We start from the raw sequence: 25639 nt of genomic DNA, 5'->3' as shown, positions 1-25639 counted from the left end.
TAAAACAGACGATTTTCGTCCTGATTTACTTTTAAAATGAGATGCTAAAAGTAACTGCATCGCACACGGTGTTTATATATATATATATATATATATATATATATATATATATATATATATATATATATATATATATCGCATTTCCCGCGTTGGCGAGGCAACGTTAAGAATAGAGAACTGAGCCGTAGAGGGAATATCCTCCTTTGGGCTCCTTCTCTGTTCTTTTTTTTTTTTTTTTTGAAAACTCAAAATGGGAGGGGAGGATTTCCAGCCCCCTGCTCCCTCCCCTTTCAGTCGCATTCTACGATATGCAGAGAATAAGTAGGAAGTTTTCTTTATCACTCAAATCGGTAGTTTTAGAAAATTAGGGGGTTTGTTTATATAAAATGGCCGCGGGCTATAGTAATGACAACTTATTTCATCTGTATCGTGACATATTATATATAGCTACAGGACCAATATGTATGAAACAGTCCTGATGTTACTCAGGACCTTTGTAAATGCTGCTGCTGACCAAGGCTGCGTTAGTCCCCGTAGCACGGAAATGGAGACTCCTTTGGAGTGTAAAGTTTTTCCATGAGGCTACTACCATGGTAGCCTAAGCCGCTTCAAAGTGGTTTTTCATGCACAGTGGGACTTCTTACTGGCAGGAATCGGGAACACTTAGAAATTAGATGATATAGAGCTCATATGACCGTATCACAAATTCGTAAGAATGCCCCAACTTAAAGAAATTTCATATTAACATTGCCTCTAAGAAGAGCAGTATGAGAAATTTGCACATAAAATACGGAAAATTCAAATAGTTGCGTTTATCATATTTCACGAACTTGCATTTTTATCAGTTATGCTTGAAAAGTTTGATTTGCTTAAAATTTCAACTTGAATCAATTTTTTCCTTACCTAATATTTTCAGATGCAAGTGTTTTTAGATCAGTTAATCTCAGTAATAAATCTTCAACATAGTTACGTTTAACATTTACTCATTATTTGTATAATGTGTTAGGCCATTGAAGTAACATACAATATTTTTGGTTGATATTATTATTATTTATTTTCATTTATTTTGCTTTGTCGCTATCTCCCGCGTTAGCGAGGTAGCACAAGGAAACAGATGAAAGAATGGCCCAACCCACTCACATACACATGTATGTACATACACATACACACACTTAAATATACATACCTATACATCTTAACGGATACATATATATACACACACAGACATATACATATATACACATTAACATAATTCATACTGTCTGCCTTTAGTCATTCCCATTGCCACCTCGCCACACCTGAAATAACAACCCCCTCCTCCATCATGTGTGCGAGGTAGCGCTGGGAAAAGACAACAAAGGCCCCTTTCGTTCACACTCAGTCTCTAGCTGTCATGTAATAATGCACTGAAACCACAGCTCCCTTTCCACATCCAGGCCCCACAGAACCTTCCATGGTTTACCCCAGACGCTCCACACGCCCTGGCTCAATCCATTGACATCACGTCGACCCCGGTACACCACATCACTACAATTCAATCTATTCACTCTATTATTATTATTATTATTATTATTATATTATATACTTTGTTGCTGCCTCCCGCATTAGCGAGGTAGTGCAAGGAAATAGATGGAAGAATGGCCCAACGCAATCACATACACATGTATATACATACATGCTCACTCATGCACATATACATACCTATACATTTCAATGTATACAAACATATACATATTATACTTTGTCACTGTCTCCTGCGTTAGCAAGATAACGCAAGGAAACAGACAAAAGAATGGCCCAACCCACCCCCATACACGTCTACACACGCACATATACATACCTATACATTTCAATGTATACATATAAATACATACACATACATATACGTAATTCATACTTGCCACCTTTATTCATTCCTGTTGCCACCCCGCCACACATGAAATGACAACCCCCTCCCCCTGCATGCGCACAAGGTAGCACTAGAAGAAGACAACAAAGGCCACACTCAGTCTCTAGCTGTCATGTATAATGCACCAAAACCACAGCTCCCTTTCCACATCCAGCCCCAGAAAACTTTCCATGGTTTACCCCAGACGCTTCACATGCCCTGGTTCAATCCATTAACAGTACGCCGACCCCAGTATACCACATCGTTCCAATTCACTCTATTCCTTGCATGCCTTTCACCCTCTTGCATGTTCAGGCCCCAATCTCTCAAATTTTCTTTCACTCCATCTTTCCACCTCCAATTTGGTCTCCCACTTCTCCTTGTTCCCTCCACCTTTGACACATATATCCTCTTTGTCAGTCTTTCCTCAATCATTCTGTACATGTGACCAAATCATTTCAAAACACCCTCTTCTGCTCTCTCAACCACACTTTTTTATTACCGCACATCTCTCTTACCCTTTCATTACTTACTCGATCAAACCACCTCACACCATATATTGTCCTCAAACATCTCATTTCCAACACATCCACCTTCCTCCGCACAACTCTATCTATAGCCCACGCCTCGCAACCATATAACATTGTTGGAACCACTATTCCTTCAAACATACCCATTTTTGCTTTCCGAGATAATGTTCTCACCTTCCACATATTTTTCAACGCTCCCAGAACTTTTGCCTCCTCCCCCACCCTGTGACTCACTTCCGCTTCCATGGTTCCATCCACTGCCAGATCCACTCCCAGATATCTAAAACACTTCACTTCCTCCAGTTTTTCTCCATTCAAACTTACCTCCCAATTGACTTGTCCCTTAACCCTACTGTACCTAATAACCTTGCTCTTATTCACATTTACTCTCAGCTTTTTTCTTTCACACACTTTACCAAACTCAGTCACCAGCTTCTGCAGTTTCTCGCTCAAATCATCCACCAGCGCTGTATCATCAGCGAACAACAACTGACTCACTTCCCAAGCACTCTCATCCACAACAGACTGCAAACTTGCCCCTCTCTCCAAAACTTGCATTCACCTCCCTAACAACCCCATCCATAAACAATTTTAAGTACCATGGAGACATCATGCACCCCTGCTGCAAACCAACATTCACTGAGAACCAATCACAGACCCACAGGCCTTTTCATGGTTTACCCCAGATGCTATGCATTCCATTGACAGCACATCGACCTTAGTATACCACATCATTCCAATTCACTCTTATTTTTCACCCTCCTGCATATTCAAGCCCTGATAACTCAAAATCTTTTTCTCTCCATCCTTTCATCTCCCTTATCTTGTTCCCTCCACTTCTGACACATGTATCCTCTTTTGTCAACCATTCCTCTCTTAGGACACCCTCTTCAGCTCTCTCAACCACACTCTTTTCTTTTCTTTTTTTTACTGCACCTCTCTTGCCTTATTATTACTAACTTAGTCAAACCAGATCACACCACAAATTGTCCAGAAATATTTCATTTCCAACACATTCCCCCTTCTCTGTACAGTTTTATCTAAATTCCATGCCTTGCATCCATATAATATTGTTAGGACAAATACACCTTCAAACATACCCTTTTTATGCTCTCCTAGATAACAATCTCTCTTTCCACACATTCTTTAGTGTTCCCAGAACCTTCTCCCCAACACCCATCCTATGACTCACTTCCACAGATCCACCCTGAGGTACCTAAGACACTTCACTTCAATTTTTCTCATCAATTTCATATACCAAGTAACCTATCCCACAACCCTGCTAATGCTAAAGCTAACTTTATTTGTTCACATTTTCTTTAATTCCTCCTTTCACACACACTTCCAGACTCAGTCACTAACTCCTACAGTTTCTCATTCAAATCCACCACCAGTGCTTTATCAGCAAACAACAACAACTGACTCACTTCTCAGGCCTTTTAATTATCCACAGACTTCATACTTCCCCCTCTCTCCATGACTCTTTCATTTACCTACCACACAAATAAAACAACCATGGTGATATTACACACCCCTGCTCTAGATCAACTTTCACTAGTTAGCATTTTCTCCTGTCTTCTTACTCATTTTCATGCCTTACACCCTTGATAAAAACTTCCCACTCTGTCATCCCAGTTAAATGGTTTATTTAGATCCACAAATGTCACTTACATATCCAGCTGTTTCTCTACATATTTCTTACACATTCTGTAAAGCAAACACCTGATCTGCATATCCTCCACCACTTCTAAAACCACACTACTGCTCCCCAGTCTGATGCTTTGTGCATGATTTCAACTACACAGACTCTACTCTCCCGTGTCAGGTATACTCAAACTTGTATCTCTGTAAATTGTACTATACATGTATTCCATCAGTCCTGAGGCAGCTCTCCATGCTCCATACTTACAATGAAAATCCTTACCAACCATTTGACATGGTCACTACCTTTCTTAAGAAATTTAACTGCAATGCCATCTACTCCGGCCACCTTGCTTCATTTTATCTCACACAAGGCTTTCATCACCTTTCTCTCCAGCAAACTACTCTCCAAGACTTTCTCACTTCACATACCACCTGCTTTCTCACTTCACATACCACCTGGGTCTAAACAACCTACATTTGCCATACTCTCCAAGACTTTCTCAGTTCACATACTGCCCCGGTCTAAATAACCTACATCTGCCATACTTTCCAAGACTTTAGAGTCAGTTCACATACTACCTTGGTCTAAACAACCTACATCTGCCACCATATCATCAGACGCATTCACCAGTCATTCAATATACTCACTCCATCTCGTCCTCACTTCTTCACTACCTGTTACCACTTCCCCTTTCACCTCTGCCCCTTCAAGAATGTTCATATTTGTTCTTTTGTTTTTTGAGCATTATTCACATCTTCTAAAATATTTTATTCTCCCTAAAGTTTACTGATACTCACCATAACTCTCATTTGCCTTCTTTTTCAATCCCTGCACCTTCCTCTTGACCTCCTCCTGCATTCTTTTATTCATCCATCAATCATTTTCATTCCTTCACTGTAAGTACCACCAAAATGCCTCTCTTTCCTCACTAGCAACTTTACTTCATCCTACCACTCATGCCCTTTTTAATCTTCCCCCAGCTTCCCACCTTTCATATGCCAAATGTGTCTCTCTCACATGCCAGCACAGCTTCCCTCAATACCTCCCATTCCTCACTCACATCTTCTGCTTCATTTGCTCTCAACTTTTGCCATTCTGTACTTAATCTCTCCAGGTAGTTCTTCACACAAGTCTCTCTTCCAAGCTCACTTACTATCACCACTCTGTTCTCACTGGCAGTGTTTTCCCTTTCCTGAAAACCTCTGCAGATCTTCATCCTCACCTCCACAAGATAGTGATTGGACACCCCACCAACTGCCCCTCTCTCAGCACATTTACATCCAAAAGTCTCTTTTATATGCCTATCAATTAATATGTAATCCTATAATGCCCACTATCTCTCATACTCTTATATGTTTACTTGGGTATGTCCTTTTTTAAAACTAGGTATTCCCAATCATCAGTCCTTTTTCATCACACAGCTCTACAAGCAGTTCACTATTTCCATTCATAATACTGAATACACTATGCCCCTAATTATACCCTCAACTGCCACATTATTCACCTTCACATTCAAATCTCCCATCCAAACTGACACTCTTACTTAGCTGCTCCTAAAACATCTTTCATCTCATGGCCAGGTGCATAAGCATTAAATATCACCCATCTCTCACCACCCACTCTCATTTTTACCCACATCAGTTTAGAAGTTACTTCCTTCCATTCTTGCACACTCTCACAACTCTTGCTTCAGGACCATGCTACTCCTTTCTTAACTCTTCCCTTACCAACCCCTAACTTTACTCCAGAGACATTTCCAAACCATTTTTCCTCCTTTACCTTTGAGCTTTCTTTCACTACGAGCCAGAACATCCAGGTTTCTTTCCTCAGACACACTCTCTCCTCCCTTCTCATCTTTATTACATGAATATACATTTAGACACCCTAGCCTGAGCCTTCAAGAAGGCGGAGCACTCCCTGTTTGGCTCCACCTTCTGTTTCATCTTTTAGAAACTGGAAGACAAGAGGGAAAGGTGGTTTCCAGTCTGCCACTCTCGCCCCCTTTAGTTGCCATTTATGACACGTAGGAACTACAGAGGTAGAATTCTTTCTACCCTATCCCACCCATATAGATGTTAAAGCCAAGGTGACATCACACAGCTCTGCCTCACACCCACATGTATACCAACACTTCTGTTCAACTGTCCACTCACTTTTGCATTTGCATCTCTGTAGAAGGTTTTGACACCATTCAGCAGTTGTCCTCTTACTCCATATATCCTTAACACATCCCACAAAGCATTCCACTCATCTCTTATCATATGCTTTCTCCAGATCCATAAAAGCTGCATACAGCTTTTTATGTTTTGGTAGATACTTTTCCACTGTCATTCTCAATGCAAAAGTATGATGTACATATCTACCTTTCCAAAGCCCCCTTGCACCCCCATTTATTCTGCCTTCAATAATTTTCATCGCTCTGTCAACCAACACCCTTGCATATAGTTATCCTGGTATACTTAAGATACTTATTCCCATATAATTGCTACACACCTTTAGCACTTTTCCTTTGAATAAAGGAACATTAATAGTTTTACCCTGATCTTGAGGCACAACCTTGTGCTTCTATGCTAAATAACATATCAGATGCATCCATTCTATTACACTTTCTCCTCCATACTTCAACATTTCAGCCATAATCCCATCCACTCTATGTGCCTTTATTACCTTCAGCTTCATAATCACACTTTTTTTTTTTTTTTTACTTCCCTTCTTGCTCCGGGCCCCTGATCCTCCATACTCATGTATGTAACAACTGCAGTCTCACCCACCCACATCAGTTCTTCAGAATACTCTTTCCATCTTCCTTTCACTTCCTCTTTTGGTTTCAGCAACTCCCCTTCATTTCTCATGTTTCCATTTCCAATCTAATATCCACTACTTTCAGTATTCACCCTCTTCTAGTACAATTTCTTATTCTCCTGAAACTTTTCATGCGACTTTCTTCCAAAATCTACTCTTTCGCTTTCCTCTGTCATCCTCTTAACGTTCTGCTTACACATATTATATTCTTCCCTCCTTTGCTTAACTTCCACTGGTACATTCCTTTCGAGAAGTATACCATATGCCTTTTCTCTTCCACTGCATTTCTAATCTCATCCATCAACAATGCATTTCCACTTTTGTTCTTATATTTCACAACCTTGTATCCAGCTACTAATTTTACATCCTTTAAGTTACTAAACATTTTAGATACTTCATTCACACATGACTGCATCCCTACATTTACTTCGCTTTCATCTAAACTTTCTATCACCCTTTTTGCAGTCTTTATGATTCATCTTTTCCTTTGCCAACACTTTTGCTTCTCCATTCTTCCTCTCACCATACCTCCATTACTCTCTAATCCTCTCCTCCTCAAGAGCTGCAAAATGGTCAGAATCTCTAATGATTCCTCACACTTCTGTAGCATCCAATAAATCTTTCTCACCCTTTCAGTCATTTATGTAATCAGACCCTTTTGTTTTTCTTTTCCATCATTTCTCATCCATGAACATTGCTGAAAAAAGGTGTTTACATGGGCTAGATTCATATTGGGAGAGACATCCACAAGATACCAGTCTCTCCGTTCATCTCATCTTGATTACTTGATTATATCCATACATATTTCAGATATCCCAGCCTGAGCTTTCAGGGAGAATGATCACTCCTAACTTGGCTCCATCTGTTAGAACTTAAAGAATTCAAAGTTACAGTGAGTGGAGTGTTCCCAGTCCTCCACTCTCGCCCCCTTTGGTCACTTTCTATAACAGGCAGGGAATATGTGAGCAGTCTTTTCTCCTCTGTCCCCTGGAAACCTTTAGCTATGATTTGTAACCACATTTTTCTTCTCAGAAATGGAAGATCATACAAAACAAACTACCAAATTTTACTTTGGACATTTATTATAACATGATTACATTTCATTGTTTTGTTTTAAAAACTTTCAAAGTAAACAACATAATTTGCAAATGTAATGAATCATGTGACAATATGACCTAGTACTTAACAGTCCTCAGCCAGCATTACACAAAATTCCCTTAAAGAATTATGCACAGTTTCTTACAGCAACTACATTTGCTAAATGGTTATTAAATCGTTTGAAAATTAAAGAATTGGAATTTAAACCATACCCATCTCTTGACTTTTCAAAAACAATTCAATTAAATCACATACAGTAATACATACTGCCATTAAAAAGTGTTAAAGGGTGACATCTGAAACTTGTGCTGAGCATTTCTTTTTTAATGTTTGTTTAATGTATATTCACAGTTTACTAGACAAAAACTTGAAATATTTGTATTTAGCATATCAAAATTCACAAAATCTACCTACCACATTTATACCATCTTATGTCAAGAAACATAGCATAGCCATGATCCTCTTGTACTTTATTATTTACAAAAATATAAAATGGACCTTAACTGATTAAGTAAAATCCCAGTTACATCTTTAATCACTCTCTGACTCTGACTCAGATTCTGCTTCTCTTACTCTAAGAGGCACCTTATATTCCTGGTCACAACCCATGTAAGCATCACTCATGAAATAAAGCCTGTATTCATAAGAACCTTCACTGGGTGCCACAAAGTCTAACTTAACCTTTGCTTTCTGCTGAAGGGTAAGACGTTTGATAGAAATGAGGGAATTTGGTTTTGGATCCCCAATAATGACCCACCATCCTTCTTCTCGCTTGTGTGGGAAAAGAGGAGCAATGACAGGACCAGGCTCATCTTCACGCTCAAGTACCACTTCTACATTCACCATTGAGCCACTGGTGATGGCCTCTGCATCTACTACTTCATAATCTAAATTAATACTTGGATAGCGGTTACAGAATCGCGCTACATCTGTCATCTCAGCATCAGAAAGTTGAAGGAGACGGTTGCGATCATCGTCCTCAAGTTCTAAAATGTCAAACACAGATGTAACATCCTTGGCTTCACAACGCTCTATCATCTCACTTGTAAAATGAGGCAGCTGCTTCAAATAAGAATCCTTTGACCACATGGCTTGAGTTACCATTTGTGCCAGGGTCATAGCAGATAAGGCAGGAGCAAGCCATCCATTAGAGGATAATACATCTACACAAGCCTGAATGAGTCGCAAAGCACGACCAAGGACAAGTTCAGTATCTTGTTGCAATTCGGCACTAAGAGTAAGTCGTGAAAGATGGGCTTGTAAAAGAAGATTAGTCTTTGTGTGTGGATCTGTTACTTTTCCCTCAGGTTTGTTTGGTACCTTTTGTACAAGACGCTTCAGTGTTTCTTCTTCACCATGACGAATAGGAACATTTTCATACTCAGCAGCACTAGAAATGATCTCGAGTAATCCACGAATCTTTGTCTTGCTATTAAGTGACTTATTAAACAACTCTATAGTAGTATAGTTGATGTAATAATATGAAGCAATGATACCTAAATTAAGAGGAGCTGTGTCCATGTCATCTTCAATAGTAATGCAGCGAGACTCCTCAAGATCATGTAACGTGTTTTCCACCAAATCAGACAAGTGATCAGATAAATGACGATGTGAAACTCCCTGAAGGCCATAGTAGTTGGGATTTTGAGTCATACGACGGTAAAGGAAAGTCCATGTTATGTAGTCAACAGCTTCCTGTTTGTTTTCAATAGTACGAGTAACTATTTCAGCATTGAAGTGGTCATGTAGAGCATGGTCAAGATGGCTCTCAATGGGTAATGGTTCATAGAGAAACTTTTTGAAATAGTCCTTCTTGGAAGAATGGCACATAAGAACACACTTTGCTTCATCATCTTCATTTGGTCGATTTGCACGACCTACCATTTGTAAAGTGTCTGTAATTGGGTAGTCTTCATAGTTGTGAAGACGACCATTGTAGCTTTGAGTATCAGTGATTACCACCAAATGTGCTGGTGCTGTCACAGCCCAACACAATGCACGACTCACAACTATCACCTGAATTGCTTCTGCCTCAAATAATCTTTCAACCAGACGTCGGTCACGAACACTTAAACCTTCGTGCAGGTAACCAACACCTTGGCTTACCAGTTCTCTCAACATCTCATCACTGATTTGAGGAAGGAACTCTGCCATTTCCTCGGGATTAACCAGTAGGAACCTTTGTGGTTCTTTATCAGCAGCAGCAAAAGTGAGGAGATCACTGGCTGTAATCATACTTTGTTTACGAGATGGTACAAACACCATAGCTGGCTTATGTGGACTATGCTTTAGAACTGCAAGGTATGCAGGTTTTGCCATAGCATAAATCCTTGAAGCATTATGGGGATTATTGAAACCCTGAATGTGTAGCTCTAATGGCAAGGGTCGAACATTTGGATGGAAATTGAATGTATAGTTAGAGGAGCAACCAAGCCACTGAGCAACATCACGAGCATTTGCCAATGAAGAGCTCAGAGCAACAATACGAATGTGCCTGCTGATCTTGGATGCAATGTAACGGATGCGAGAACATACTACCTCTAGTGTAGGTCCATCCGATCCACCCATTAGCTGCAGCTCATCTACTATGAACAAATTAATATTCTGCACATTTTTCCTCTGCTTCCAACGACGTGATAAGACATCCCATTTCTCTGCTGTACTAATGACAATATTTGCTTTATTCAAGAGTTTTAAGTCTGCTCCAGTCTCACCAGTTAAAAGCACTACTCTCTTTTCCAGCTTGCTAAATTTCCCTAGCCAGTGTTCATACATACTTTCTACAATTTCATCTTTAGATGCAACATACACACACCTTGCTGATTCATCCTGACTGAAAGTACGCAAAATAGCAAATTCTGCACAGAGTGTTTTACCTGAACCAGTTGGTGCAGCAATGAATACACTGTCATCTGAATTATAAGTGGCATTAAAAACCTGAGTCTGGATAGGATTAAATTGCTGGTACTTGTTAAGTGTCTTGTATAGTGATTCATATTGTGGATTTCTCAAAGCTGTAATAGGCAAAGGCTGCAAATCAAGAAGCTCAGTAGGGGGTGGATATTTTTCTGGGAGTATCAGATGACGGAATGAAACTGGTAACTGAGTCTCTGCTGCAAGCCACTTATCTGATGTGATGCGGATGAAATAATGTGGATGCAAAGGTTCAAATACTGGAACGAAAAACTTGATTACATGCTCATCCTCTGCAAATTTCTGCTTCAGTAAAAAGTATTCATGATGAAGAATGTTTTCAGCATCAACATCTTCAACCATGATCCAAAAGGCTTCAGAACGACCATGAACTTTCTCATCCCACTTAAAATCTGGAGTGATGGTAAGTTCTACTTTAAGCATTTGGCGTGTAATAGGTTGAATGTGAGTTTCCAGGTCAAGTTTGGGGAGTTGGTGGATATACTTGTGTATCATCTTTCCACCCTTGGGCATACGAATCAGCTCACCAATTTCATTGGGACCCAAGTCATAAAGACGTTCCCATGGAACACTTTTCTTCTCAAGCTTACGAACAGCTTCTTCGGGGATTTTCCGAAATTGTCTTAGGGGAGACATAGACTGCCACATTCTTTTGTCAACCATTTTGCACAAGTTCAGTGTTTTGTCAGCCAGCTGTGCCCAACCTCGGTGAAGAACAATTTCAGACATTGCTCTCATCAGTCGCCCAGCACTTTGGGTAACATACACCATATCTGACATGAGAGCAAAGCCATCTAACTTCAGCTGTGAGATGAATGCCTGCAAAAGAATATTTACCTTTGCACTAGGTTCTTCCACACTTTCTTTAATTGGAATAGGAACACGTTCCATGAGCTTCTTTAATTCTAATTTTTCTTCTTCCCTTACCATGATATTCTTAAACTCTGAACTCTGTGAGAACACTCGAAAAAGTTCAATCTCACTTAGAGTTGGTTTTAGCTGTTGATTGTAGATGTTCATAGTTTCACAGGTTACGTAGAAATAACTGGCAATACGACCTAATTCTGTAACCTGGAAATTTCCAGACTTTTTATCATATTTGATCAGGTTACTCTTCTCTAGCTTTAAGGCAGCAGAATGTATGAGATTTGCTCTATGCTGTGTTAAGTATTTATCTGCAGTATCAGACTGAACAGCATACAGCTGACCAGCTCTTATCATGCGCACATACAGGTATGTATAACCTAACCAGTTCACAGCTTCACGCACACTTTGGACAGATCCAAGGACAATCTCAGCATTCAGAAGATCAGGTAGCTTTGAAATTAGTTGTGACTCAATAGGCAACTGCTGATTCATAAGGGAAAGGTAGTACTGAAGTTCAGAGTGGTTTGTTATCAGAATACCTTCTCCCTTTGTATCATACTGTGGTCTGCCAGCACGTCCCAACATCTGAAGGACATCTAGAGCTCCAAGTTCTACCCAGCGACCTTTGCTTGCATCATATACTTGAGTTCCTTTAATTACAACAGTGTGGGCAGGAAGATTAACACCCCAGGCAAGTGTGGCTGTTGACACTAAAACTTGAATATGACGATCAGCAAACAAATCCTCAACTAAATTTCTATCAATCTATTCATTCCTGCATGATGGATAGCAAAACCATAAGGAAGAAGTCCCTTGAGGTCATTGTTTTTTACCTGATCTGCCTCAGTTCGTAACACTTCTGTTGAGGCAGACCCTTCTCGCAGAAAGTTACCAAGGGTATCTTTTTCTAAACACATATCAAGGATGGCTTTTGCTGTCTTAGCAGTCTCTTTGCGAGAATGAACAAATATCAAGATTTGATTTTTACCTGCATGCTCCATTACTTTCTCATACAAAATGTCATTCATAACCTGATATCTTTTAATAGCTTTCTTTTCTGTAATCCCAATATACTGCTGGGCTAAAGGTACAGGCCTGAAACTGTTATCAAAGAAGAAGAGTCCCGTTTTGAGGTTGACTCTTAGAAATGCAGCAACATCTTCATAGTTTGGCAATGTAGCAGATAATCCTACCAACCTAACAGCATCCCCAGTAGTTTCAGCATTACGCAGAGTTCGAGCTACAAGGGCTTCTAGAACTGGTCCACGTTCATCATGGAGAAGATGGATCTCATCAAATATAATGAGTCTTACAAGTTGTGTGTATGATCTCTCTCCACCCCGTCTGGTAATGACATCCCATTTCTCAGGAGTACATACAATTACCTGTGTCTCCATAATCTGTTCTCGGGTTAACTGATGGTCTCCAGTCAGCTCACCAACTTTGAGTCGATAAGGCTCCAGTCTTTTAGAGAAATTTTGTGTCATTTCTGTTACAAGAGAGCGCATTGGAGCAACATAAATTATCTTAAAGGCCTCACCGTTAATGGTGCCGTCTGAGTTTGTGTTTTTGCCAATTTCTCTAAGAATGGTTAATAATGCTACATTTGTCTTACCAGCACCTGTTGGAGCACAGAGAAGCAAATTTTCATCACTGTCCATGGCAGCTTTGTTCAATTTACTTTGAATGCGGTTAAGATTTTTGAAGCCATCAAATGCCGGATGGGCATAAGCAGGCAGGTTGGCAATTGGAACCAGACTCTCATCTGGGGCAAAAGGTTTTGGCTTAAGGGCAGGTACATGGATTTCATCATACCCTTTCTTCATCTGCCTTGTTGAACCCTCAGGAAGATGACACTTCTTGTTTGAATTGTAGTGAGAACCAGTCGTAAATACAAGGCTCTCTAAATCTATGAATTCCCTGTGTCCTGGCACCTGACCTGATTTATCATCAACCTCCATAGCTTCTGTGTTGATCCTTCTTGGACGTGACCCACCTATTTCCTCCCCATCTTTATTGACATCCATAGCTTCTTCTTCATTCTCTAAAAGGGCCAGTATACGCTTCAAATTTGGTTCAGCTAACATTACCCGTCGAATATCTTCTCTTTCAGAGTCTGACTGGGCTGATGCCAAGAGTGTACAATACAAGACCATCTGACGGTTCTTGTTAAGTACTTTAATGAATTCAAACTTATCATACCCAAGATTAAGCACAAGTTTGTTTTCACATTCTCTGTCATCCTTAGCAGATTTCAGAATCTCAAGTACATCACTTGCTTTAGACTGTGCCTGGATGGGATCGTTATAAAATCTGTTAAGTTCTCTTTGAAGCCAATGAGCTCCAATGTCGTGTGGACTAAGCACCCTTTCTTTCTTCGTTCCAACCTGATCTCCACCAGTAAGATTTTCAGCATGAATGGCATTTGAACCTACCACACCATCTTCATTTTCACCTTCTTCCTCCTCCTCATCACCAACCTCACCAGCTACTTCATCCTCCTCTTCCTCCTCAGAATCTTCAAACTGCACGTTAACACCATGAGTTTCATCTAGAACTGCCTCACTGGCTACTGCTTTTGTCTCATGACCAAAATCTGTAATCTTTTTTCCCAGGTTGACAAGGACAGCAAACCTTTCTTCAGCAAGTGAACCCAAAAGTTCTTCTGTTTCTTTCTTTCGCTCCCGATCTTTAAGTTTTTCATTTTTCAGCACAGCAAGAACTTCATCAGCAGCACCACATAGTACATCCCGAGGCTGATCTCCTAATGCTTCTTGGATAAATGACAAAATAACCTCATAAGTCTGCTTTGTATCAGTGCTCTTGGGACGGTAAAATATGTCTGCCATATCATCGAGCTCCAGAATGCTCATGTTCTTTACTGCAATAGATGGAGCATCTTCCCGCTTCTGTTTCTTTGACTTTCTCTGTTCCTCCTTGGGTTGTTGTGGTTTGGTGCGTTGGTAGCGATCACCCATGCGTGTACCTTCCAGCTTCCCAGCAAGGGACATAACCTCTCCTGTTGCCTCATCTTTGCTGCGACGTTCGATGAGCCGTACATCTGCTTGCAAGACAAGGTTGGAATTCTGTTGAAAACGAGGAAGAATTAATCAGAGGTTTTCCTCACTATATATTGCCTACAAAGCTAATTTATGGATTATACACACAATTCACAGTGCCACCTGATAAACTGTTAAATTCTTGAAAACATTTTTAGTATATTTCCCTGTTCCTAAAATAAGCACAAAAAGAAATCATTCATCTATTTCTATTGTGTACTGTAAATGCATACTGCTTTGTTTTATGAAAATTTTGAAATCATTTTCAGTAAAATATTCCCATGGAATAAGAATAATACCAAATTATCCATCAATCATAAAAGCCTTAGCTACATATACTGTAGAAATCACTTTCCTTTAAAACAGTTCTTACTGTTCAGGTCCAGGATAAGAATTATTCAGAGAAATTAATCAATTAACTTATTTGATTCAGCACACCTTCAGCTGAAAATAATCAATTCTGTTTTCCACTAATGATCCATTTTCATTTAAGTAAAAAATATTTACAAAATTATATTGTTCAGTCTGAAAGGAATATCTATACTGAAATATACATTTGACAAATGAAAATACAGTAGTAGTCTGCCAAATTTTAATGCCACTTTCATCGCCTTTTCCACCAAAATATCTGTATTATCTCCATAGCGTGACAGACGTACAGGAAATGGAATGTACAATGTTTTGCATCAAACAGAGAGGATATCATGTTTATGTACACTTGAAATTCATGTGTAAATATGACCTTATGAGCCTCTGATATGAAGGGACAGGGATACCAAGCAGTTTGAGATACACTTATAAATTGATTATTCCTCTTATGCTAGTTAATTTATCCAACTGTTCAGCCTGAACACCTACTACTCTAATGCTTTGCACTCACTCTATGCTTCTTAAACTGTGCTCCTGTAGGGTGGATGTAGCTAGCAGGAAGATATTTCATTAACGTGGGAAATACAGTTACGCATATATATTTACACACACACACACACACATACATATGTATGTATATATGACTGAGTTTTGAAAAGTGTGTGAAAGGAGAAAGTAGAGTAAATGTGAATAAGAGCAAGGTTATGAGGTTCAGTAGGGTTGAGGGACAAGTTAAGTGGGATGTAAATTTAAATGGAGAAAAATTGGAGGAAGTGTTTTAGATATCTGGGAGTGGACTTACCAGTGGATGGAACCATGGAAGCGGAAGTGAGTCAAATGGTGAGGGAAGGGGTGAAGGTTCCCGGAGCGATAGAGAATGAGTGGAAGGAGAGAACATTATCTTGAAGAGTAAAAATGAGTATGTCTGAAGGAACAGTGGTTCCAACAATGTTATATGGTTGCGAGACATGGGCAATAGATAGGGTTGAGCGGAGGAGGGTGGATGTGTTGGAAATGAGATGTTTGAGGACAATACATGGCGTGAGGTGGTTTGATCGAGTAAGTAGTGAAAGGGCAAGTGAGATGTATGGTAATAAAAAGAGTGTGGTTGAGAGAGCAGAAGAGGGTGAATTGAAATGGTTAGGTCACATGGAGAGAATGAGTGAGGAAAGATTGACAGAAAGGATATATGTGTCAGAGGTGGAGGGAACGAGGAGAAGTGGGAGACCAAATTGGAGGTGGAAGGGTGGAGTGAAAGAGATTTTGAGCGACTGGGGCCTGAACATGCTGGAGGGTGAAAGGCATGCAAGGAATAGAGTGAATTGAATGATGTGGTATACCTGAATCAGTTATCAGTGCTGTATCATCAGCGAACAACAGCTGACTCACTTGCAAAGCCCTCTCATCCACAACAGACTGCAAACTTGCCCCTCTCTCCAAAACTCTTGCAGTCATCTCCCCAACAACCCCATCCATACACAAATTAAACAACCAATGAGACATGACACACCCCTGCCACAAACCGACATTCACTGGGAACCTACCACTTTCCTCTCTCCCTACTCGTACACGTCTTACATCCTCGATTTAAACTTTTCACTGCCTCTAGCAACTTGCCTCCGACACCATATACTCTTAATACCTTCCACAGAGCATCCCTATCAACTCTATCATATGCCTTCTCCAGATCCATAAATGCTACATACAAGTCCATTTGTTTTACTAAGTATTTCTCATACATTCTTTAAAGCAAACACCTGATCCACACATCCTCTACCACTTCTGAAACCATACTGCTCTTCCCCAATCTGATGCTCTGTACATGCTTTCACCCTCGCAATCAATACCCTCCCATATAATTTCCCAGGAATACTCAACAAACTTATACCTCTATAATTTGAACACACCTTTATCCCCTTTGCCTTTGTACAATGGCACTATGCATGCATTCCACTAATCCTCAGGTACTTCACCATGAGCCATGCATACTCTGAATAGCCTCACCAACCAGTCAACAACACAGTCACCTTTTTTTAATAAATTCCACTGCAATGCTATCCAAACCCGCTGCCTTGCTGGCTTTCATCTTCCACAAAGCTTTCACTGCCTCTCTGTTTACCAAACCATTCTCCCTGACCCTCTCACTTAGCACACCATCTCAACCAAAACACCCTATATCTGCCACTCTATCATCTAACACATTCAACAAACCTTCAAAATACTCACTCCATCTCCTTACATCACCAACACTTGTTATTACCTCCCCATTTGCCCCCTTTACCAATGTTCCCATTTCTTCTCTTGTCTTATGCACTTTATTTACCTCCTTCCAAAACATCTTCACCTTCGTCTCCACAAGATAATGATCAGACATCCCTCTTGTTGCACCTCTCAGCACATTAACATCCAAAAGTCTCTCTTTCACGCACCTATCAATTAATACGTAATCCAATAACACTCTCTGGCCATCTCTCCTACTTACATACGTTTACTTATGTATATCTCTCTTTTTAAACCAGGTATTCCCAATCACCAGTCCCTTTTCAGCACACAAATCTACAAGCTCTTCACCATTTCAATTTACAACACTGAACACCCCATGTACACCAATTATTCCCTCAACTGCCACATTACTCACCTTTGCATTCAAATCACCCCTCACTATAACCAAGTCTCATGCATCAAAACTGCTAACACACTCACTCAGCTGCTCCCAAAACACTTGCCTCTCATGATCTTTCTTCTCATGCCCAGGTGCATGGGCACCAATAATCACCCATCTCTCTCCATCCACTTTCAGTTTTAGCCATATCAATATAGAGTTTACTTTCTTACACTCTATCACATACTCCCACAACTCCTGTTTCAGGAGTAATGTCCTCTCACCAACCCCTGACTTTACTCCCAAAACATTCCCAAACCACTCTTCCCCTTTACCCTTGAGCTTCGTTTCACTCAGAGCCAAAATATCCAGGTTCCTTTCCTCAAACACACTACCTATCTCTCCTTTTTTCTCATCTTGATTACATCCACACACATTTAGACACCCCAATCTGAGCCTTCGAGGACGATGAGCACTCCCCGCGTGACTCCTTCTTCTGTTTCCCCTTTTAGAAAGTTAAAATACAAGGAGCAGAGGGTTTCTAGCCCCCCCTGCTCCTGTCGCCTTACATGACAAGCGGGGAATGTGTGGGAAGTATTCTTTCTCCCCTATCCCCAGGGATAGGTGACCGAGTTTGGTAAAGTGTGTGACAGAAGAATGCTAAGAGTAAATGTGAATAAGAGCAAGGTTATTAGGTACAGCAGGGTTGAGGGACAAGTCAGCTGGGAGGTAAGTTTGAATGGAGAAAAACTGGAGGAAGTGAAGTGTTTTAGATATCTGGGAGTGGATTTGGCAGTGGATGAAGCGGGTGAATCACAGGGTGGGGGAGGGGGTGAAAGTTCTGGGAGCGTTGAAAAAGTGTGGAAAGCGAGAACATTATCTCAGAAAGCAAAAATGGGTATGTTTGAAGGAACAGTTGTTCCAAAAATGTTATATGGTTGTGCGGCGTGGGCTATAGATAGAGTCGTGCAGAGGATGGTGGATGTGTTGGAAATGAGGTGTTTGAGGACAATATGTGGTGTGAGGTAGGTTTGATCGAGTAAGTAATGAAAGGGTAAAAGAGATGTGTGGTAATAAAAAAGAGTGAGGTTGAGAGAGCAGAAGAGGGTGTTTTAAAATGGTTTGGTCACATGGAGAGAATGAGTGAGGAAAGACTGACAAAGAGGATATATGTGTAAGAGGTGGAGGGAACGAGGAGAAGTGGGAGACCAAATTGGAGGTGGAAAGATGGAGTGAAAACGATTTTGAGCGATCGGGGCCTGAACATGCAGGAGGGTGAAAGGCAAGCAAGGAATAGAGTGAATTGGAACGATGTGGTATACCGGGGTCGATGTGCTGTCAATGGATTGAACCAGGACATGTGAAGCATCTGGGGTAAACCATGGAAAGTTTTGTGGGGCCTGGATGTGGAAAGGGAGCTGTGGTTTCGGTGCATTATTCATGACAGCTAGAGACCAAGTGTGAACGAATGTGGCCTTTGTTGTCTTTTCCAAGCGCTACCTCGCGCGCATGTGGGGGAAGGGGGTTGTTACTTCATGTGTGGCGGGGAGGCGACAGGAATGAATAAAGGCAGCAAGTATGAATTATGTACATGTGTATATATGTATACGTATGTATATGTTCGAGTGTGGACATGTATGTATATACATGTGTATGTGGGTGGGTTGGGCCATTCTTTCGTCTGTTTCCTCGCGCTACCTCGCTAATGCGGGAGACAGCGGCAAAGTAGAATAATATATATATATACATATATATATATATATATATATATATATATATATATATATATATATATATAATGATATTTATGGCTGTAAAGCCATTTGTACCAGGTAAACCTTAAACCCATGTGAAATTTGTCAACCATTATCTGGCACAGTAGATTATATATTCCTTTTCATTATTAGATGGTTATAAGAAAATCTGAATTGCTTGATAAAAACTGTCTTCAGTGTTGTTAATATGCACTAAATTTGTATATATTTTCCATGTTTTTACAATACACTTTCCCTCATCTTCAAAGTCTTGCTCACTTTGAGTACCTAACCTTATGACATGGAGAGAAATAATATATTGGACTTCCTGTCAAAATCAATTGTACTCTGTCCACTAATAATTGTTTCATCCTATTTCATGAGCTTTTTGTGGTAATCCTAAACTAGACAATAATGTTTTGATTCCACATTTATCAGATTTCTGTACTTTTCAAAGATTTGTAAAAATATGGCATTAAGAATGTGGGCTTTTCATTAGCACAATTTTTTTTTGTCTTTCAAAAGTAAATATGCCAACAGCAGGGAGAGTCATAGAGGGGACAAATATGGGATTAAGATATTTACAAAAAAAATTATTTCCATTTCAGAATGCTTAAGATGAAAGGTGTGGTATAACGTTACCTAATTTCCCATGTTTCTGGGGAAATGCACCTGGTTTCATATCCAGTGGATGGCACCCGGCATCATACGCTTCCCGAGGAAAAAAAAAGGAATAAACAATGAAATACAGGTAGGTGTTCTATAAATACTTGTAGAGTTGACATCTTTACAAATATATTAAGGTACCTGAATATGCAGGAGGGTGAAAGGAGGGCAAGGAATAGAGTGAATTGGAGCGATATGGTATACCGGGGTTGACGTGCTGTCAGTGGATTGAATCAAGGCATGTGAAGCGTCTGGGGTAAACCATGGAAAGCTGTGTAGGTATGTATATTTGCGTGTGTGGACGTATGTATATACATGTGTATGGGGGTGGGTTGGGCCATTTCTTTCGTCTGTTTCCTTGCGCTACCTCGCAAACGCGGGAGACAGCGACAAAAAAAAAAAAAAAAAAAAAACTTTCATAGGAATAGAGTGAATTGGATCGATGTGGTATACCGGGGTTGACGTGCTGTCAGTGGATTGAATCAGGGCATGTGAAGCGTCTGGGGTAAACCATGGAAAGCTGTGTAGGTATGTATATTTGCGTGTGTGGACGTATGTATATACATGTGTATGGGAGTGGGTTGGGCCATTTCTTTCGTCTGTTTCCTTGCGCTACCTCGCAAACGCAGGAGACAGCGACAAAAAAAAAAAAAAAAAAAAAAAAAAAAAAAAAAAAAAAAAAATTTCATATAGTTTCTGACTACTATAAGTTCATGGTATTTTGTTCCCTGACAGATGGAACAACAATTAAAAAAAAAGGGGAGGGGGGCACAACAATGTGGACTACTACCAATTACAGATGATTCTATTTTTTCATGAAATCATTATGAAAAGCACATGACTGATCACAAGACTAACAGCATTTAAAGATGGTGTACGTATGAGGGTGGTTACACTGATATTTATTGGCACTTATTTGAAGACCAAGACATGTTTGATTCCTTCCTAATTTGCCATATAACTAATTTATAAAATAACCAAGTGTTCACAGTGGTGCACACATATGACGGTATACAAGGGGGGAAAGAATACTTCCCACGTATTCCCTGCGTGTCGTAGAAGGCGACTAAAAGGGGAGGGAGCAGGGGGGCTGGAAATCCTCCCCTCTCTATTTTTTTTGATTTTTCCAAAAGAAGGAACAGAGAAGGGGGCCAGGTGAGGATATTCCCCCAAAGGCCCAGTCCTCTGTTCTTAACGCTACCTCGCTAATGCGGGAAATGGCGAATAGTTTGAAAAAAAAAAAAAATGGTATACGTAACAATATGCTGCCTGTCAACATACCTCCAGCTGGTACTAATGCTTTCTTTAGGTTGAAAGTAAATTCACCCATCTATCTATTTATATCTCTGAAGCCTGTTCCCAACTGGACTTCATTAAGGGGGTGGTTATGGCAATAGAGTCTCCATAACTAAACTCACATGCCTCTTCTTAGCCTTTTGTGCCTTACCCTGAACAGGCCACTGGCAGATGGTAGCTCTAGCACCAGGCTCCTACCTAATGTTCCTACTTACTACTTCTATCTACTGCTCCTACCATTTTGCCAAAAGGCAGGGCTAGCACCTAGTGCTCACAGCAGGAAAATCTTGAGTTAAGGAGAATGAGCTGTGCAAGTTCTGTGGAGTCAAAAGTCCTGGGCCAGATGGTATTTATGTGAGGGTCTTGATAGAGTGTAAGGAGGAAGCAAGTGTTCTGCTTTTAAATGTGTTTAAACAGTCCCAGGAATCAGGTGTAGTTCTTAAGCAATGGAGGACAAAAATGTCATTCCCATCTTTAGGAAAGGGGATACATCAATTACTTCTAATTATTTCCTATCAGCTTGACATCTGTTGTGGGGAAATTTCTCAAATTAATTATAGCGGACAAAATACGGGAACACTTGGAAAATCATGATCTCATTAGGGATTCTCAACATGGGTTTACAAAAGGGAAGTCATGTTTTGGAAACCCTTTCCTTCTTTAATAAAGTATTTGAAACTGTTGATCAGGGTAAGAGTTATGATATTGTATATTTAGGGTAAAGTAAGGCTTTTGACAGAATACCTCATGAGCGTCTGCTTAGAAAAATAGCAGCACACGGTATTGGGGTTATGTATTTAGTTGGATTAGGGCATGGCTTTGACAGAAAACAGAGGGTATTAATCAACGGAGTTACACTGGAATGGGGCAATGTAACCAGTGGTGTTCCTCAGGGGTCAGTTTTGGGACTGCTCTTGTTTGTTATATATATATTAATGATTTGGACGGGAATAACCAGTGACTTCAGTAAATTTGCTGATGATACAAAAATAGGGGCCATAATTGAATCAGATGAAAATTCAGTGAAATTACAGAGGGACTTGAATAGATTATCAGAATGGGTAGGTACATGGAAAATGAAATTCAACGTACATAAATGCAAAACACTTCGTGTGGGTAAAGAAGGAACACTGATTACAAACTGGAGAATATTATTGGCAAAACAGAAGGCAAGAGATTTAGGGATACTAGTGAGGTGCGGCAAAAATGTATTAAAGTGTGTAATAAAACCTATCGGATGTTAGGGTTCATTAATAGGACTGTTAGCATTAATATCCTAGAGTATTATTGCAACTTTATCTTGTGTTGGTGAGACCACATTTGGATTATGTGGTACAGTTTGGGCTCCATACTATCCAGTTGATATAGATTGTTTAGAATGAGTACAAAGGCGAATGACAAAATGATCCCTGGAATTTGAAATCTCACTTATGGAGAAAGGTTAAAAAGACTGAATTTACACTCACTTAAGAGAAGGAGGGCTAGAGATGTGACTTGAAGTTTTTAAATGGGTGAAGGGCATTAATAAAGGTAACATGGATAAAGTTCTGAGAATGGCGCCATTGGATACGACAAGAGACAATGAGTTTAAATTAGAAAAATAGATTCAGGTTGGATATGGGTAATTATGGGTTCAGGAATAAGGTAGTAAATTTATGGAACAAGATGCCAATTACAGTAGTTGAAGCTAGGTCTTTTGGTAGCATTAAACATAGGTTGGATGTGTTTATGGGTTCAGGCAGTTGCTTGTAGGATGGAGAGACTCAGGACCTGCCAAGCATGGTCAATAGGCCTCTTGCATTGTCTTCACTTCTTATGTTATATATGACAAGGAGGGTTTGTATGTTTGTGGACAGAATGCCTGTAGTGCACATGTGTGTGAAGTAGCAAGAAAAGACAGCTACCTAGGTCAGAGGAGTGCAACTTGACACCCACTTAAGTGCTGGCTCACTATGCAGACATCACTAACCCTCCCGATACCTAGGCAGGTAGCACTGGTAATATACCTCCCTGGTTGTTGGCTACCTACCAACTAATACCCACTGAAAAAAGATCTATAGAAACTGAACAAAGTGTCACGTGGATGTTTGTTGTCATCCATCAGCAGGACCAGTTATTTGCGTGAGAAAATTACTCTTAAGATGCTGTATGCATTACTTATATTCCGTTTGACTTTACTATCAATATAGTGTTTTCACCCCATATTTCCCTCTACTTCAAAGCCCTGCCCATTTTGTTGGGTCTTCACCTTGAGTGTGTTAGAGGAACTATAGGGATAAAAAGTCTCTTAATTCCACATCAAACTGTGGTAATATTTTGTAAAATAGATGTGTGTATTCTTGGATTATGACTTGTGTTCTACTCTTCTGCAATTGTTGTTGCTACTGTAAAGTGATTTATGTGATTTAAGGGTCTGGAATTTTCCCTTTTCACTCAATAATAATCTACCCCATACTGTCCCATATCTTCATAGCCCTCCCCACTCACCTATTTACCGATAAATAAAAATCAATGCTCCAAATCATACTCCACTGACCTAAACCTCTTCTAGTATGTGTAAAATTGAGTCGGCTAATACCACAGATGATGTATCAGAGACCATAAAATAGTCTAAATTTCTTTCCACACTGAGCCAGTTAGTATGTTCAAGATATAAATCTGAGCAACCTTATATCGATACTAGACTTTAGATAAATTGAAAATTATTTTACTAACACCTTTTCAATGATGGTCGAAGGCACAGTCAGAAATAATGCAATGAGTAATAAGGCTAATAGGATGTTAGCGTTCATTAATAGGACTGTTAGCACTAAAACTCCAAGAATATTATTGCAACTATCTTGTGTTGGTGAGAACACATTTGGATTATGTGATAGTTTTGGGCTCCATACTATGCTGTTGATATAGTGTTGAGAGAGTACAAAGGCAAACGAGAAAAATTATTCCCGGAATTAGAAATCTCACTTATGAGGAAAGATTAAAAAGACTGAATGTACACTCACTTAAGGAGGGCTAGAGGGTATATGATTGAAGTTTTTAATTGTGAATGGCATTAATAAAGGTATCATAAAGAAAGTTCTTAGAATGGCGTCACCTAATAAGACTTGAAATAATGGATATATATCAGAAAAACAGATTCAGGTCGGATGTTGGTAAATACTGGTTATGGAATAGGGTAGTAGGTTTATGGAACCCTTAATGGAAGCTTAGTCTTTAGGTAGCTTTAAACGAAGGTTGGTGTGTGTTGGACGTGTTTATGGGTTAAGGCGGTAAGTTGTAAAGTGGACAGATTCAGGATCTGACACGCATGGGGCAATAGTGTGTCCTCATTTCTTATGCTTTCTATTAATACGGTAATAACAGAAAACTCTGATGAGACGATGAAACTCACATGCCGACCTTAATTCAGTGAGACGGACTCTTCCTAAAAATCTACTAGTATAATACTTCGAAGATTACTGGACAAGTAAAACAGGGTTTGGAGAGCTAAAAGAGTAAGCTGTCAGATATTTACCGCTTTGTACTCGTATTGAAGCTGGCGGGCAGTCTGGTCTGCCATGATTGGTTTACAAACAAACCATTACTAGATCCCAAGCCAGGCGCAGAGAAACGAATATGACGTCATTAGGGATCCTCTCTATATCCTTTTCGTTAATGTATGAAAAATGTATATAACAAGTATGAATACGTTTTAATAAGAAGAAAATGGTGATGGTAACCACGTCCTCTAAAATTTCATGCATAAACGTATTTTCAAGAGCTCCGTACCTATATTGAAGCTTTATACGCACGCTCATTCATACAGTAGAGGAATTGTACATGGTTGAAACGGTGTTTGAAGACGTGTTTAAGTGAGAGAGACATCATCCTTAAATTCAACGGTTTGTGGGAATTTTGAGAATGTTCAAGAGATGGGGACTGACGAGTGTAAAGCTCCCTCCTCCTACAGGACAAATACATAATGACACAGTCACCGAAAATGAGAGAGGAGACTTGACTGGGATATGGACACGAAAGTGCTAGAAATGAACATGAGAAATGATGTGATTTAGTTGATCCATGCAGGGACTCTGAAGAATAAATGCTAGAAATAGAAGAAATGACGGAGGATAAATATATGATGTAATAA

General features: G+C 39.8%; 1 protein-coding gene across 1 annotated transcript; it reads right to left on the bottom strand.

Moving 5' to 3' along the window:
- Positions 1-7929: 7929 nt before the first annotated feature.
- Positions 7930-25120, bottom strand: LOC139749534 (U5 small nuclear ribonucleoprotein 200 kDa helicase-like). Its single transcript, XM_071663514.1, is given in 3 exon segments — positions 7930-12528; positions 12531-14850; positions 25025-25120. Coding segments are annotated over 3 exon segments (6399 nt in total). The 5' UTR covers positions 25070-25120; the 3' UTR covers positions 7930-8494.
- Between the last annotated feature and the right edge of the window lie 519 nt (positions 25121-25639).

The sequence above is a fragment of the Panulirus ornatus genome, chromosome 1 (genome assembly GCF_036320965.1).
Source record: "Panulirus ornatus isolate Po-2019 chromosome 1, ASM3632096v1, whole genome shotgun sequence".
NCBI classification, from domain to species: domain Eukaryota; kingdom Metazoa; phylum Arthropoda; class Malacostraca; order Decapoda; family Palinuridae; genus Panulirus; species Panulirus ornatus.
The sequence above is the reverse complement of the archived record's forward strand: the minus strand, read 5'-3'. Positions and strand labels throughout refer to the sequence as shown.